Raw genomic sequence first — 14,064 nt, 5'->3', positions numbered from 1 at the left:
AGGAGTCATCTTCAAACTCTCAACTTGGTTGCATGTGTATGGGGAAAAGATTGTGGGAGGCTAAGAGAGGTCATTCGAGCTTTGTGCAAGCAGAGAGAGAGAGAGAGAGAGAGAGAGAGAGAGAGAGAGAGGAGGTTGTGATTGCTGCTACAACAATTGACATGGCATTTCCAGCCAGTAGGAGACCGTCTTGGAGCTGGCAACTTACCCAAAAGGGGTTATAGCAGTAGGCGACATCAATTTGAGGACTATTACAGCCAGGCACCAATATATTCCTTGTGCTCCATTAGTGGTGGAGACAGCTTTCATGGGTGTCTAGACATGGCAACATTTGATTTCTTCCATTTTCTTGCAATGGAAGTCTGATTTTTCTCTTATCTCGTCATTCTCTCTCATCCTCCAGCCTATTCTTGTCTTTTCTTAGCAATTTCTAGTAGATTCAACCATTGGAGGTGGAGATTTTGATGAATCTCTGTTGTAAACCCTAATTTACAGCTTTTGAAATTAGGGTTTGACAACCACCTTGGGAAGTGTGCTTAGAAATGGAAAGCCTAGAGACTTGAAGTGAAATCGGGGCAATTTTAGGAGATTTAAGTGGCCTTTCAGCCAGCCTTAGTTTTTCCATACAGGAACATATGTTATAAACCATAATACATATGCAGATGGGTATGAAAGTATGGTTGGAATATGATTCAAGCTCTTGGGCTAAATCATACGTTGCCCTAATTTCAATTTGAAAAACCAATAGAAATGCATCTAGAGTAACTAAGACAATAAGATGAATAAAAAATTAGAATTTCATTATGTCAATAGCTTGAGATTCTACAAAATAGTCACCACTAGTCAAGCATTCAATGGTGAAGACACAACATTGATTTGCCAAATAAAATTCAGACTTTGATTTCTAGTCATTTGACTCTTGAGTCAAGGCACAATTAAAGCATTGGTGGTAGGTGGTGCCATGCAATGCTGTCTATAGGCACGCGACACCTTTTTTAATAAAACTGTCAAGTTTTGATGCTTTTTTTAGTGATTTTCACCCCCCAAAAGTGGTCAAATATGAAATAGGATATCATACTGTAAATTTCATATGTTTTTCATATTTTCACATCAACAATTATATGAGTATGATAAAAACTATGCAGCCAGCAAACATTTGGGATCGGGCTGTCATGCAAGGAGTGAATTGAAGGCCGATCCCCAAGCAAACAGAGGGGAAAATTGCATTGAAGGTTTGTTGGTCATTTATGAGAGCAAGAGGCACTTGGATTAGTGAAGGATATTGAAAAATCTCAATGCACTCCATCCATTTGGAATAAAAGTTAAAGCAGTATTGCGAGCGCAAGTTTTTGGGCCAATAGGTTGTCCATTGTTCGATATTAAGCGGTAAATTGTGCATTTTATTTTATGTGCTTCAATTGCTTGCTGTAATTATTGATTAATCTTGTTATTACCACCCTCTTCAAGTAGAAAGGCTGGTTTCACCAGTATATGGCTCCAAGCAACTTCCATTGACCATAATTGTTTGGTCCATAAAGTGGCATGTCTGAGCATAGAAACTTTGAGTAGGCCACCTTTCTCAATTTTTTTCTCACCCCAAAAAAATCCACATTCCCAAATTATTTGCTCCATTTTGTGGTTAGCTAGAGTTTCGATTCTAAAGATACTAACATGTGCTTTAGCCCACGAAACACGCTTCCTTAGGAGTGAAATATGAAACACATTTCATCGATTATCTACTATCTTTGTGTGTGAGCACACTTAGTGTGTATGTTGTTGGGGGTAAAGGCGCCTCCGCCTAGCCGCCCGTGTATTACTACACTGACAGTACCCGCCACTGCACACTGCAGGTGGCGGGCGCCCGTCACAGTCACTTATTCTTTATTCTTTTAGTGACAGTTTGAATAAAGGAAAGCCCGGCCACACATTGTGGTTGTTGGAGTTCTCGTTTGTGTCTCTCTCTCTTCTTGCTCGTGCTCTCCGCCATAGCTCATTTCCAAGCAAGCTTCGATCCTTCTCACCTTTCAACTGGTATCAGAGCGAGACTTCCCAACTTCCCGAGCTTGGTTCGTGGCATTCTTAGCTTCCATTCAAATACCTACAGCATTGGGTCTCGTTCTCGGCAGCCATAGCCAACCTTCCCGAGCTCCCGTCTTCCCGAGCATCTTCTTGGCCTATTTAGGCATCCTCAGGGCATTACATCAGAGGTTCTTCTCCATTTTATTTCAGTTCTTTATTGGCTTACAGGTTACACAGGGTATTCACAGGAACGGGGCAGCCATATCTCATGCTCATTGGAGCTTATATGCCTCCTGACTTCCCTGGAGCTCTTTGGGGCTAGCTTGGGCCTATTGTAGGCCAGCTTTAGCACCATCCCAAGCCCCCCATCGGAGCACAGAAGTGCTGCTGTCCAGCCACGCAGTTTGCGCCTGTTTCCTTGCAGGTCTGGGCTGCTTCTCCACTACAAGGCTTTGGCTCCCTGGTCATTACTCTTTGCATCGGGCACTAAAGCAATGCATGACAATGCTGTAAACAATGTATTGATGCTTTGCTTGAGCTCTGGAACTTTGGTTTGAGCACACATTTGCTGTAATATACAGCAGCAAGTCTGTCCAGGTCTGCAGCAGAAGTGTACAAGTCTTGGAGCTCATCTACATACACTATCTCATACCCGTATGCTATACCATTGATGCCTATGCTTGGTGGATGTTGGGCTAATGCTATGCCATCATTTTGGACTGATTTTCTTACTGAAAATACTCAGTTTTGAACAGTAAATCGCTGCTATACCACAGTGGGCTGAAGCCTATTATCTTATGTTTGGTTATGCCTATTGGTTTCGGGCTATGTCTTTGGGATATGCAATGAAGTATTGACCTTTGGGGTACGACATCGAGCTTGTCTTTGGTTCCGGAATGCTTTTGAGCTTGTATTAAGCTCTGACTTGGTTGTTCTTCATTGGCATTTGGCTTCAGTTGGCATGCTTTGGACCGGTCTATGCCTATTGTCACTGCTTGACATTTAGGCCTCTTGCATTTATGCTTTGGTCAGATATGGATGCCACTTAGTTTGCCCATGCTTGACAGTTACTTGGAGCTTCATCTTCAAATGTATTTGAGCATTTTGGATCTACTGGGCATTACATTTGGTTGTCAGTTACATGCTCTTTGAATGCTTTCAGGCTTATGTTTTACGGATCTGAGATAGCTTGGGATTTATGCTCCGGATGTACCCTATTGGGATTTGGCATGTCTGATGCTATGTATTTGATGTATTAGAGCATTGCTTGCTCTCTTTGCATCTAACTTCACTTCCAGTGGGAGTCTCTTGGTATATTCGGATGTACATGGAGTCTTATTTACAGATGAGCTTGAGCTTGTGGGATAGTTACATGCATTTACTCTCTTGAGAGCTTTATGTGTGCAGTTTGTCTGTAGTGAGCTGATTTGATACGCCTATTGGGGCAGGTACCTATCTTTGTCACAAGTTTGTCAGTTTTGTATGCATCTTGGATGGTTATGTATTGAGCTTCTTGCTCTATCAGTTGTGCTTGTGCTTTGTCTCTTCTCTTACCCTGAGACCCATCACATGCATGACTTTTAGACCTATGAGATGTCTCTTGCCTGACAGGTTATTGGTTTGACAGTTCTTGGTACCTTCTTGGATGTATCTTGTTACCTGGCAGTCGCAGTGACATATGTATTAGTGATTGCTTCATTTTGGGACAGTTTTACATACTGCTGTCATTTATTACAGCAAGCTGAAATCTGCAGATTTTGGGCACTTCCATGAGGGTAATGCTTACTGATGTTATCTTGGTCATATTTGGTGGACAGGTGCTTCTCTTGGTGAAATCCACCCTTTCAGCCAGTTTTAGCAGTGGTTTTAGTGGATTTTCTGCTAATTACAGCAACTTGTAATTTTACCTTTTTGCTTTGATTTGGGACAGTATGGCTGGTCATTTGAAAGATACAGCTCTCTTTAACATTGCCAAGTTGGATGATACCAACTATGGGTATTGGAAGTCCCAAATATGGCAGGTTTTGGTACAGAAGTTGTAGATTAAACCCTTACGTTTCAAAGGTGTCAAACTTGAGGATATGGATGATGATGTTTGGATGGAAGTTGATGAGCTATGCAAGTCTACCATTATTTTGTCACTCTCAAAAGAGGTCCATCATAATGTTGTTGAAGATGAGAATCAGAGTGCATGGGATTTATGGGAGAAGATTTAGGAGCTCTATGCGCAGGAGAGTCCTGTGTCATAAATGTATTGGCTGAAGTAGTTAATAGACCTTCGCATGAAGGAGGGGATCTCCATTTCATCCCATTTCAGTCAGTTTTATGCTATCATGAAGAGTCTGTTGTCACAGGGTATTGAGTTCAAAGGCAACTTGCACCCGTTGTTTCTGCTTGACACCTTGCCTGAATCATGGGATGTCTTCCGTACTGCCATATGCACGAACAAGCTTGATGGGCTGAAAATCAAAGATGTTGAGAGTGCTTTATTGACTGGGGAAATCAACAGGAGAAACAATGATGCTTTCCACTCTTCACATGCATTGACCGTTCGAGGTAGCAGACATGGCAGGCATGATAATGATCATAAGGGCAGGGATTCTCAGAAGTCCAAGTCCAAGTTACGTGGTTGCAGTAACGGAAGTCTGATCTTATCTGTCATTATTGTGGGAAAGCAGGACATATTAGATCGCAGTGCCATAAAATGCGCGATGATAAGCGCAAGGAAAATAGAAAATAAAAAGTGCAGGGAAAGTCTTTTGAGTGCAGTATTGTACTTGCAAAGTCCAGTGTGAAGATAGAAGATGTTAATGTCATGCAGGCCAGTGACTCAGATGATGATTACATACTTGCAGCTTCTTCATGCGATGCCTTACAGACTTCTAAGATACATTCTATGTATACGCAGTGGTGGCTCTTGGATTCGGGTGCGTCCTTTCATGTGACACCTGGTAGAGATTGGTTTCATACCTATCGTACCATGTCTGGTTCTGTGCGTCTTGGTGATGATAAGTCTCTTAGACATTGTGGGCATTGGAGATGTTAGGCTGCAGTTTCCTTCTGACATTTCTTTTGTTTTGCATGATGTACGCCATGTACCTGCGTTGACTCGATCATGTTTTGTATGTGGGTTCTATTCCCCATGTATCCCTTTGGCATGCTCGTTTGGGGCATATGTCTCTTAAAGGAATGAAAATGCTCCTTGCTTTGCAGTATCTTCCGCCTTTTGACTCTTCGCATTTCGATTTTTGTGATCATTGTTTGTATGACAGACAGATTAGAAATACGCATAAAAAGTCTGGTAAGAAACGCATGGGTGAGCCCTTGGCTCTTGTGCACTCAGATGTATGTGGACCCATGCCGTGTTAGTCACTTGGTGGGGCAAAGTACTTTGTTACTTTCATAGATGATTACTCACGTAAGGTTTGGACTTATCCCATAAAAAGAAAATCCGATGTCTTAGACACATTTCAGTGTTGGTTTGCATCGGCAAAGAATCAGTCTGGGAAAAGGCTCCAATGTCTAAGGTCAGATAATGGGGGTGAGTATGTATCACGTGCTTTTGAGCAATTTTGCGATGAGCGGGGTATTAAGCGTCAGTTGACCGCCCCTTACATCCCACCCTAGAACGATATGGCTGAACGCATGAATAGGACCATTTAGGAAAGGGTCCGTAGCATGCTTAGCCAGACTTGCTTACCGCAGCACTTTTGAGCTGAGGCAGTTACTACTGCAGTGCATCTCATTAATAGGTCGCCTAGCAGTGGCATAGACTTTCAGGTTGCAGAGGAGGTATGGGCAGGCAAGCCCTCTTATGATCATTTGCGTGTCTTTGGATGTGAGGCATTTTGCCATGTGCCCAAGGACAAACACAATAAGCTGGATCCTAAAAGTGTCAAATGCATTTTCATTGGCTATGGAGATACAGGAGAGATGGGCTACCGTCTATGGGATCCGCAGGCGCGGAAAGTGATCCGCAGCCATGATGTCATTTTTCACGAGGACAAAATGCATATGCAGCCTGAGAAAGTGGTTGAGGTACGCACAATTATCTTTTAGGAGGAGCCACCTACTCCCGTTCAGCCTGCTCCATGGCCAGCTAGACAGCGCGCAATATCACCTGATGCTCATACCCCAGATACTAGACATGTTGATGTTAGACAGGATGTCGGTCAGGCAGCAGAGCCTAGGTTGAGGCGTTCTATTAGAGATAGACGACCTCTTGACCGTTTCGCGCCCTCTATGGATTATGTACTAGTTACAGATGCAGGAGAGCCTCTTACTTACGATAAGGCTATGCGCAGGGGTGATTGTCACTCTTGGGAGAGGGCTATGTAGTCTGAGCTTGACTCATTGCAAGAGAATAAGACTTGGGATTTGGTTTCCTTGCCTCAGGGTAAGAAGGCTTTGCCATGCAAGTGGGTGTATAAGCTGAAAAGTACCCCTGGACACCCCAAGCCGGCATACAAGGCTCGATTGGTTGCTAAGGGTTTTAAGCTGGAGCATGGTGTTGACTTTGATGAAGTCTTTTCTCCTGTGGTCAAGATGACCACCCTCCGCTTAGTCTTGGCCTTGGTTACACAGCTTGACATGGACTTGTACCAGATGGATGTCAAGATGGCTTTCCTACATGGGGACTTGCATGATGAGATTTACATGGAGCAGCCTAAGGGCTTTGCAGACCTTGGCAGGGAACACCTAGTGTGCAAGCTAAAGAAGAGTCTATATGACTTGAAGCAGGCACCTAGGGAATGGTACCATAAGTTTGATGCGTTCATGCAGTCACAGGGCTATAGCCGTAGTGCTATGGATCCGTACTTGTACACGAAGAAAGCCCGTGACAGTTCTTTATTGATTTCGGTACTCTATGTGGATGACATGCTTTTAGCAGGGACAGCTCATGAGGAGCTAGATGCTCTTAAGGCTCAGCTCTAAAAGAGCTTTGAGATGAAAGATCTGGGACAGGCCTCTCATATACTTGGTATGCATTACGCGCGATAGATCTCAGGGACTACTCTATCTATCAGAGAGGGAGTACATTCATAAAGTCCTTGAGCGCTTCCGCATGGAGGATATTAAGCCTATTGGCTGTCCATTACCTTCTCATGTGAAGGTTTCACAGGCCAATTGTCCGCAGACAGATGAGCAGAGGGCCGAGATGGCTAAGATTCCCTATGCATCAGCCGTGGATAGTCTTATGTATGCCATGATAGCCACCCGTCCAGATATTGCTTTTGCAGTTGGGGTTGTTGCACATTATATGGCTACACCTGGCAAGAAACATTGGGATATCGTAAAGGGTATCATAAGGTACCCGAAGGACACAGCAAATATGTGTCTTTGTTATGGCAGCTAGGATATAGGAGTCATGGGGTACATTGACTTTGATTCTGCAGGACATGCAAATAGTAGGAAGTCCACTTCTGGCTATGTGTTCACCTATGCTGGAGGGGGTATCTCTTGGATGTCCAGGGCGCATAAGTGTACGGCCCTTTCTACTATAGAGGCCGAGTATATTGTAGCCACAGAGGCTTGCAAGGAGGCTATCTGGTTAGGCGGTTTGATTGCAGACCTTGGTATGACAGATGCTATGCCTACTTTGCATTCGGATTCTATGAGTGCCATTCAGTTGGCCAAGAATCCGGTCTTCCATGCGAAGACGAAACATATTGAGGTGAGGTATCACTTCATTTGCGAGGTCGTTGAGGACAGGTCTATTGACCTTGTCAAGATTCCGACTGAGCAGAATCCTGCAGACTTGCTCACAAAAAGCCTCACTACTGAGCGCTTTGCCTTCCTCAGGAGATTGATGGGCATTGGATGAGATAATGTCTTTTTCCTCATCCTGTTGTACATGTGTACATGTTGTATTGTCTTTTCTTTTTTTCTCTCACTGTGGCGGATTCGCCTTTATGTGGGAGGTTGTTGGGGGTAAAGGTGCCTCCGCCTAGCCGCCCGTGTATTACTACACTGACAGTACCCGCCACTGCACATTGCAAGTGGCGGGTGCCCGTCGTAGTCAATTATTCTTTATTCTTTTAGTGACAGTTTGAATAAAGGAAGGCCCAACCACACATTGTGGTTGTTGGAGTTCCCATTTGTGTCTCTCTCTCTTCTTGCTCTTGCTCTCCACCATAGCTCACTTCCAAGCAAGCTTCGATCCTTCTTACCTTTCATATGTTAGCATGTGAACATATCTCAGTATATGTAAATTGAGGGTTAGGGTTTGGGTGAATCTCTAGGTTGATAAAGTAAAACCCCAACTGTAAAGATATACTTATCTACAGAATACCAAGACAATCATACAACAAAAGCATAGATTGATAAAGAAACACAGCTAGGCTAAGGGGTTAACATAGAGACAATGAACACAAAAGATAATGAAATCTGAATAATGAATGAATAAGTACAATGCTCAATGCAGCAAACACATTATGCAAGGTGAAAACTGACCCTTGAACTCCGGTGTCAGAAGGACCAAGGTAGAGAGTATGAGCAGAAGAGTGTGTTATACTTTGAGGGATTTCGAAATGCAGCAGGCAGCCTCCGAATGTGTGAGATAGTAGTAAACACAGCTCTTTGATGGTTGGATTAATTATAGAGGGGCAGTCCGGGCAAGACAGTAGAACAGAACAATCTAATGACGTGGCAGCTGATCGACTTGGGCTGACTGCAAAATGCACCCAGCATGGGCCATGTGGCAGGCTATATGGCAGCAAGAAGCACAAAATGCAGTAGTATGTGCCATGTGGCAACAAGGCGACAGACTACAGGGAATGTACGGCAGTAGCAAATGATGATGTGGCAGTAAATGCAAGGTTGTCAGCTTGCAGCAGCAGTCATCAGCTGTTCAGCAGTGATAGACAGGCCGAAATCAGTCACTAGCAGCAGTAGAAAGCTGAACAAGAGGCACTTATGGATAGGAAGCTGTGGGGAGCAGCTCGAGCTGATATATCTTCTGCGAACGAGATGTGGATAATGGTATCCTGAACCCTGGATGTGAGAAGACTGGTATAGAAGATGCTGTTTTGGGGGTCGTTGGTGCATGGCGTCGATGAATACCCAATCGACACGTTGGCGAGAGGATGATGACATGCCATTGGGCGGAGCTGCCCAAGTTTAGTAGGCTGGGTGAATCGACTATGGAGATGGCAGCGCAAGGATGGTCTCGAAGGATTGAAGGAGCTAGATGAATATCGACAGTTACTCACGGAGTTTGCCACTACTAGCTCCCCAAAGTCAAACAATGATGAGGCCACATTCTTCTTGAACAAATTGCTTGAAAAATACTTCAATTTCATTCAGCACCTTATCTCACCACCTAGGTTATGCATTTCTTTTAAACATAGCCCTCAATCATGATGCAAACAAGATCCAAACAAATTTTCGTTCCATATGAATTTCATTTAGACCATCAAACATAAAAAAAAAGCAAATTTTCTTTGTAAAAATGAGGCATACCGCTTATACATGTGTTGCGCATTTTTAAAATCTGACTCGAGACAGCAAAACAGTCCAACATTGATGATCAATCCTTCTCCACTCATCCATCTTGGGCCCCACTCGATTTGGAAGTAATCGGGTACACCGCTGGACAAGCATTCATCAATCGGGCTTCTTTCACATGTATTGCCTCTTGTAGGAGAGAGAGGGAAGAGACTTTCCCTCAAGGGAATTAGGTTCCAAGATAGATTATCTTGGACTCATAAACACAATCTTGAGAGGATAGAGTTAGAGACTCTAAGTACAAAGTACAATAGCATTGCATTGAAAAGTGAACCAAGTACATGGGTTTATAGCTTTCCGGCTTCTCCACTCTCCTCACTGTGCATATGAGACAGAGACTTTCACTTAAGTGAATTAGATTCCAAGATAGATTAGCTTGGACTCATAAACACAATTGGGAGATGTGAAACAAGGTCACTACCATATCCTCTGATGGAATGTTCTTTCCAAGGGGTGCAAGGCTTAAGCTCATCATCCACCTTATTGATATGGCCCTTCATGGTCTTAAGCTCATCATCCACCTTATTGATATGGCCCTTCATGGTCTCTACGAGTTGGCTAGAATATTGACAAAGCTGCATCTTGAGGATGATCTGATGTGGGAAGGTTCAAACCTGATAAAGAGAAGCAAGGCGGATCTAGACATTTGTTGTGGAGTAGATCTTGGGAACATGGACAACGATGAAATCATGGTAGCTCGTAAATAGCAAAGAATGGGGTCTGAAGTTTAGGGGGTGCCAAGGAGCTACATGATTAGCTATGGATCCCATGCGGGGATCCATTGTGGGGTAGGAGCTAGAAATGGTAACAAAATCCACTAGGTTGACCATTGAAGGTATTAAGAAGGCACCCCACCTTGCATGATCAGATGTCATGGTTGGAGCTGTCCAACTTCTCCTTCTCAAGGAGTGAAGGTAAAGCAAACACCTATAGAGAGGGTGGAAATGTGAAGGGATAATGGGTGGGAAGGAGCCTGAACACGGAACCTTGATCTTCAGGAAGATCTATGTCGATAAGGCCTCTGGAAACCCTTTGACGTGTCAATTTTCATGATCATTACAGTCTTTGTGTTGATCCTCTTGATTGTGGCAATGGTAAGACTGGTCTTTACGATCTGGGTCATCAATTCTTTGATCCTCATGGTCTCTGTCATATTGATGCTCCACTTGCTCTTGACAATTGTATCAGTCATGGATGTCCCTCCAAGAAACTGCAAAAAACACAAAGGTAAGCTTTGTTTTAATGTTATGTGGCTTTGAGAGTTGAGAGGCTTGCTAGAAAGGCTGAGAAGAGAGGGAAGCCTGCTGTAGTAGGGTCTTCGGGGTGGGAGAAGTTGAGACAATCACCAGAATTGTTGCATTTTGATGTTGCCTAGTAATAGGATTACTTCAGAAGTCTGGAGACACTGCAATCTGGTACTAGGCATAGGAATTCAAAAAAGTCTCCTTTTTGTAGCAGCTCTGGTTCCTCTCCCATGGCAATGATACTATGTGAGAGTGCACAATGGATGTAGATCATGAACATGGAGACATAAGGCAAGAGAGAGAGAGAGAGTGAATGTAGAGAGGAAGGAACAACTCTGCGTGAAACTAAAGCTGAGTACAATGATACTGCAACCAACCCCTGCACGTTTATGGACCGTGTCAGTGAGGGTGCCGAAATGTGATAGAAGAGACAAAGGATGTAGTTGAGGAGAGAGAAAGTAGAGACCGCTGAACCTAATGTGGATTGGATATCAAAAGTGGAGGCCTCTAAATGGAGATTTCCACCAACACTGGTCGATCTGGTGCAGTAAGTGGTGAACTGGTTAACTGCTGAAATCAGTGTGAGCAGCAATAAAATAATCTAAAATACTGGCTGGCCTGGACTGCGCATGGCAGCTGTGAAATGTGCCCTAAAACGGACCACAGACTGCTGGAAGTGCATTGCCAAAGTAGGCTGGAGCTTGGGACTGATGAGTGTGATCCCCATGCAGTTTTGCAAGAATGTTTTTGAACTTGATTTTGGTAAAAGAGAGGGACTTTTTGTCCTTTAACGTGCACAATATTCTCCCACTTAGGAGAATATTCTGAAATTGATTTTACAAAAGGGGAGAGAACTTTTTTGGCCCAAGCTCTTTACCCATATACTTAGGATAAAAATTTAACAGAACAAAAAGAGGAAAATGCTTTTAACACAAGTACATGAGATTGTGCCAGCTTCTGTAATCTCGTCTACGTACTTAGGGAACCAATTTTAACCTCTGTATTGCAAATACATAGATAGAAAAATTTTGCCCAAGTGTGTGGAGGGACAGACTGATAAAGCTCCCAAAGATGCACCTAGAGGAAGACAAGGTCAAATATGTCTGCTAACAGCACAATGTATGAGAATAATAGTACTTCGTCTCAATTTTAGGTTGATGGTAATTAAGCTCATCCCTAATGGATTAGGGTTGAGTAGAAATACACCTCTCTCGTGGGTGGGGGATAGCCCCTCTTAGTCCTCACTTTGTCTCTAACCCTATCATGTGGCTGTGTCTGCAATTCTATTTTAAGCCTCAATACTTTTCTTAAAATGTTTGGTCACCAAGATAGTAAAAAGATCGTTGAGCATTCTAGCTTGTACAGGGCGCTTACAATGAACTATGTGTTTTGTAGCTAGAGTGTCCCAAGGTGAGAAAATAGTTTGCCTGAGGTAGTTGGAACTGATATCTTTGGCATGATTGCCATGTGGTTTTGATGTTAAATATATCAAACCTTGTCTATGTGTTGCAGGGTAGCTGCCCATGGTGGCATGAACACCTTCCACAGCTACTTGACTGTGGTAGTAATTTAGCATCCATGAACCATGCCACTTCATGCTAAACAAATTGGGCTGCAAGGAAAGGAAGAGGCAGAAAAAAGAAAGAATGCTAAGTATTCTCCATGATGGAGACTTACTAGTCTTTAAGAACATCAAAGTAGCTATAGCTGCTTCATGGAGTAGGTTGTCATGGACAAGTAAGTATAATAGCCAAAATTAAAAAATTAATCCAATAGACTGAGTGTTGTAGGTAAAAGATATTATGAAAGGAAAGAAGTGGATGGCACAAAGTCCAAGAGGAGTGAACCTTTAGGGAGATGGTATGAGGGCAGAGAAGAAGAAGGTGGCACAGGCTCTGTTAAGTTTTCTTCTTTTTCAACATGTATATGTGTAATGTGTAAGTCATATAATCTGTCAGTCAGTTCTCATGTACAGTTCTCTCATGGACATACTAACCGTGGGCTTTGTACAGTGAGTTATGTTCATAGACCGTTTGGTATTGTCTGGGGTTTATATCCACATCACTTTCTTTGTAAATCATAGTAAGGACAAACAAGAATTGCAACCTTGAGCTGTTGATACATGTTTATATGTGGCTGTTTGTACAAGGTGGGTTTTCAAAAGTTGCATCTGACTCCTGGTTTTAATAGGTAATTTTTGATGAGGTACATTATATAAATGATGCCGAAAGAGGGGTCGTGTGGGAGGAAGTTATCATCATGCTACCAGATCATGTGAATATGGTTCTTTTATCAGCGACGGTAAAGATTAAAGCTGTTTCTTTGAGTTTGCTTCGAGCAGTTGGTGTTTTCTTTGAGCTGATTTTGGTGGTGTATCTACATTGTTGACAAATTTTCATGCAGTGTTTTAGGTTGAAGTTACATCTAATAGTGTAGTCTTTTAGATTAAAATTACGCCATTATAGTTGGATAAAATTCAATGCATAGGCTTTTCAAAAGAAGAAATGACAATGCAGTTTTGACATCATCTCTGAATCCTCAATATAACCTATTATAATGGCTTTCATGCAAGTTTACTTGCCTTTGCTGACTTGGTCAGAAAAAGATATATGCTCCTTTATGTCTCAGGCATTAGCATCTTTTGGTGGACAAACTCAAACCATTTGCTATCATTTGCTAAGCCAGTCAGTTGGCTGTTTTGTGAATTATACAACCTTCCTGATGACATATGTGCATCATGAATATTTTTGCTAAAGGTCCTTGGACCATGACTCATTGGCAGACAATAATGGTTTCCTGTGAGGAAAAATACATATTGCTCCTACTTTGCAAGTCAATTTTGGAATTGGAAACGAGTCTTCTCCCACCTGTACAGTAGTTGTAATGGGCTCCTCCGGAAGCAGCAGACAATTCGAACAACAACGTAAATGTGTGTCAATACCGAATCCAGAAAATGGGCTGATAGATGGAAATTTTGTGATGACACACAGGGCTCCTGCTATTATGTAATGTCTGTTGGGCCACCAAAGTTAGGCTTGCATAAACATTAGACTCTTATGCATTAATGCCTAATTTTATGCAGAAAGAGCCCCAAAAAGAGTTCTTTGTATAAAAAGCTTTATTTTTGGTACTGTAGGACAAATGCCTGAATTCCCCTATAAAAGGATATGTTGTGGCCATCTGATTTCATGCTCTCTCAGATCTTCAAACTTATGACTCTTAGATTCAATTTTCTTTTTGCTCCTATGGTGCCTGGTGGATGCTGTACTTTCTTGGAGCTTCCGCCCACATTCTT

At 42.8% G+C, this 14,064-nt stretch overlaps 1 protein-coding gene across 4 annotated transcripts in view; it reads left to right on the top strand.

Annotated features, from left to right (window-relative positions):
- Positions 1-14,064, top strand: part of LOC148031405 (RNA helicase, ATP-dependent, SK12/DOB1 protein) — a 228,864-nt gene that overhangs the window by 71,274 nt on the left and 143,526 nt on the right. For all 4 annotated transcript variants that reach the window (XM_087684930.1, XM_087684931.1, XM_087684929.1 and 1 more), the window contains one exon: positions 12,960-13,070. In XM_087684930.1, coding sequence (XP_087541056.1) covers positions 12,960-13,070 — 111 coding nt within the window. The remainder of the gene's footprint in view (positions 1-12,959; positions 13,071-14,064) is intronic.

The sequence above is a fragment of the Lygodium microphyllum genome, chromosome 9 (genome assembly GCF_053477565.2).
Source record: "Lygodium microphyllum isolate KBCC chromosome 9, Lygodium_microphyllum_v1.1.10, whole genome shotgun sequence".
NCBI classification, from domain to species: Eukaryota; Viridiplantae; Streptophyta; class Polypodiopsida; order Schizaeales; family Lygodiaceae; genus Lygodium; species Lygodium microphyllum.
Note: the sequence above shows the minus strand (reverse complement) of the source record. Positions and strands in the feature narration are given on the sequence as shown.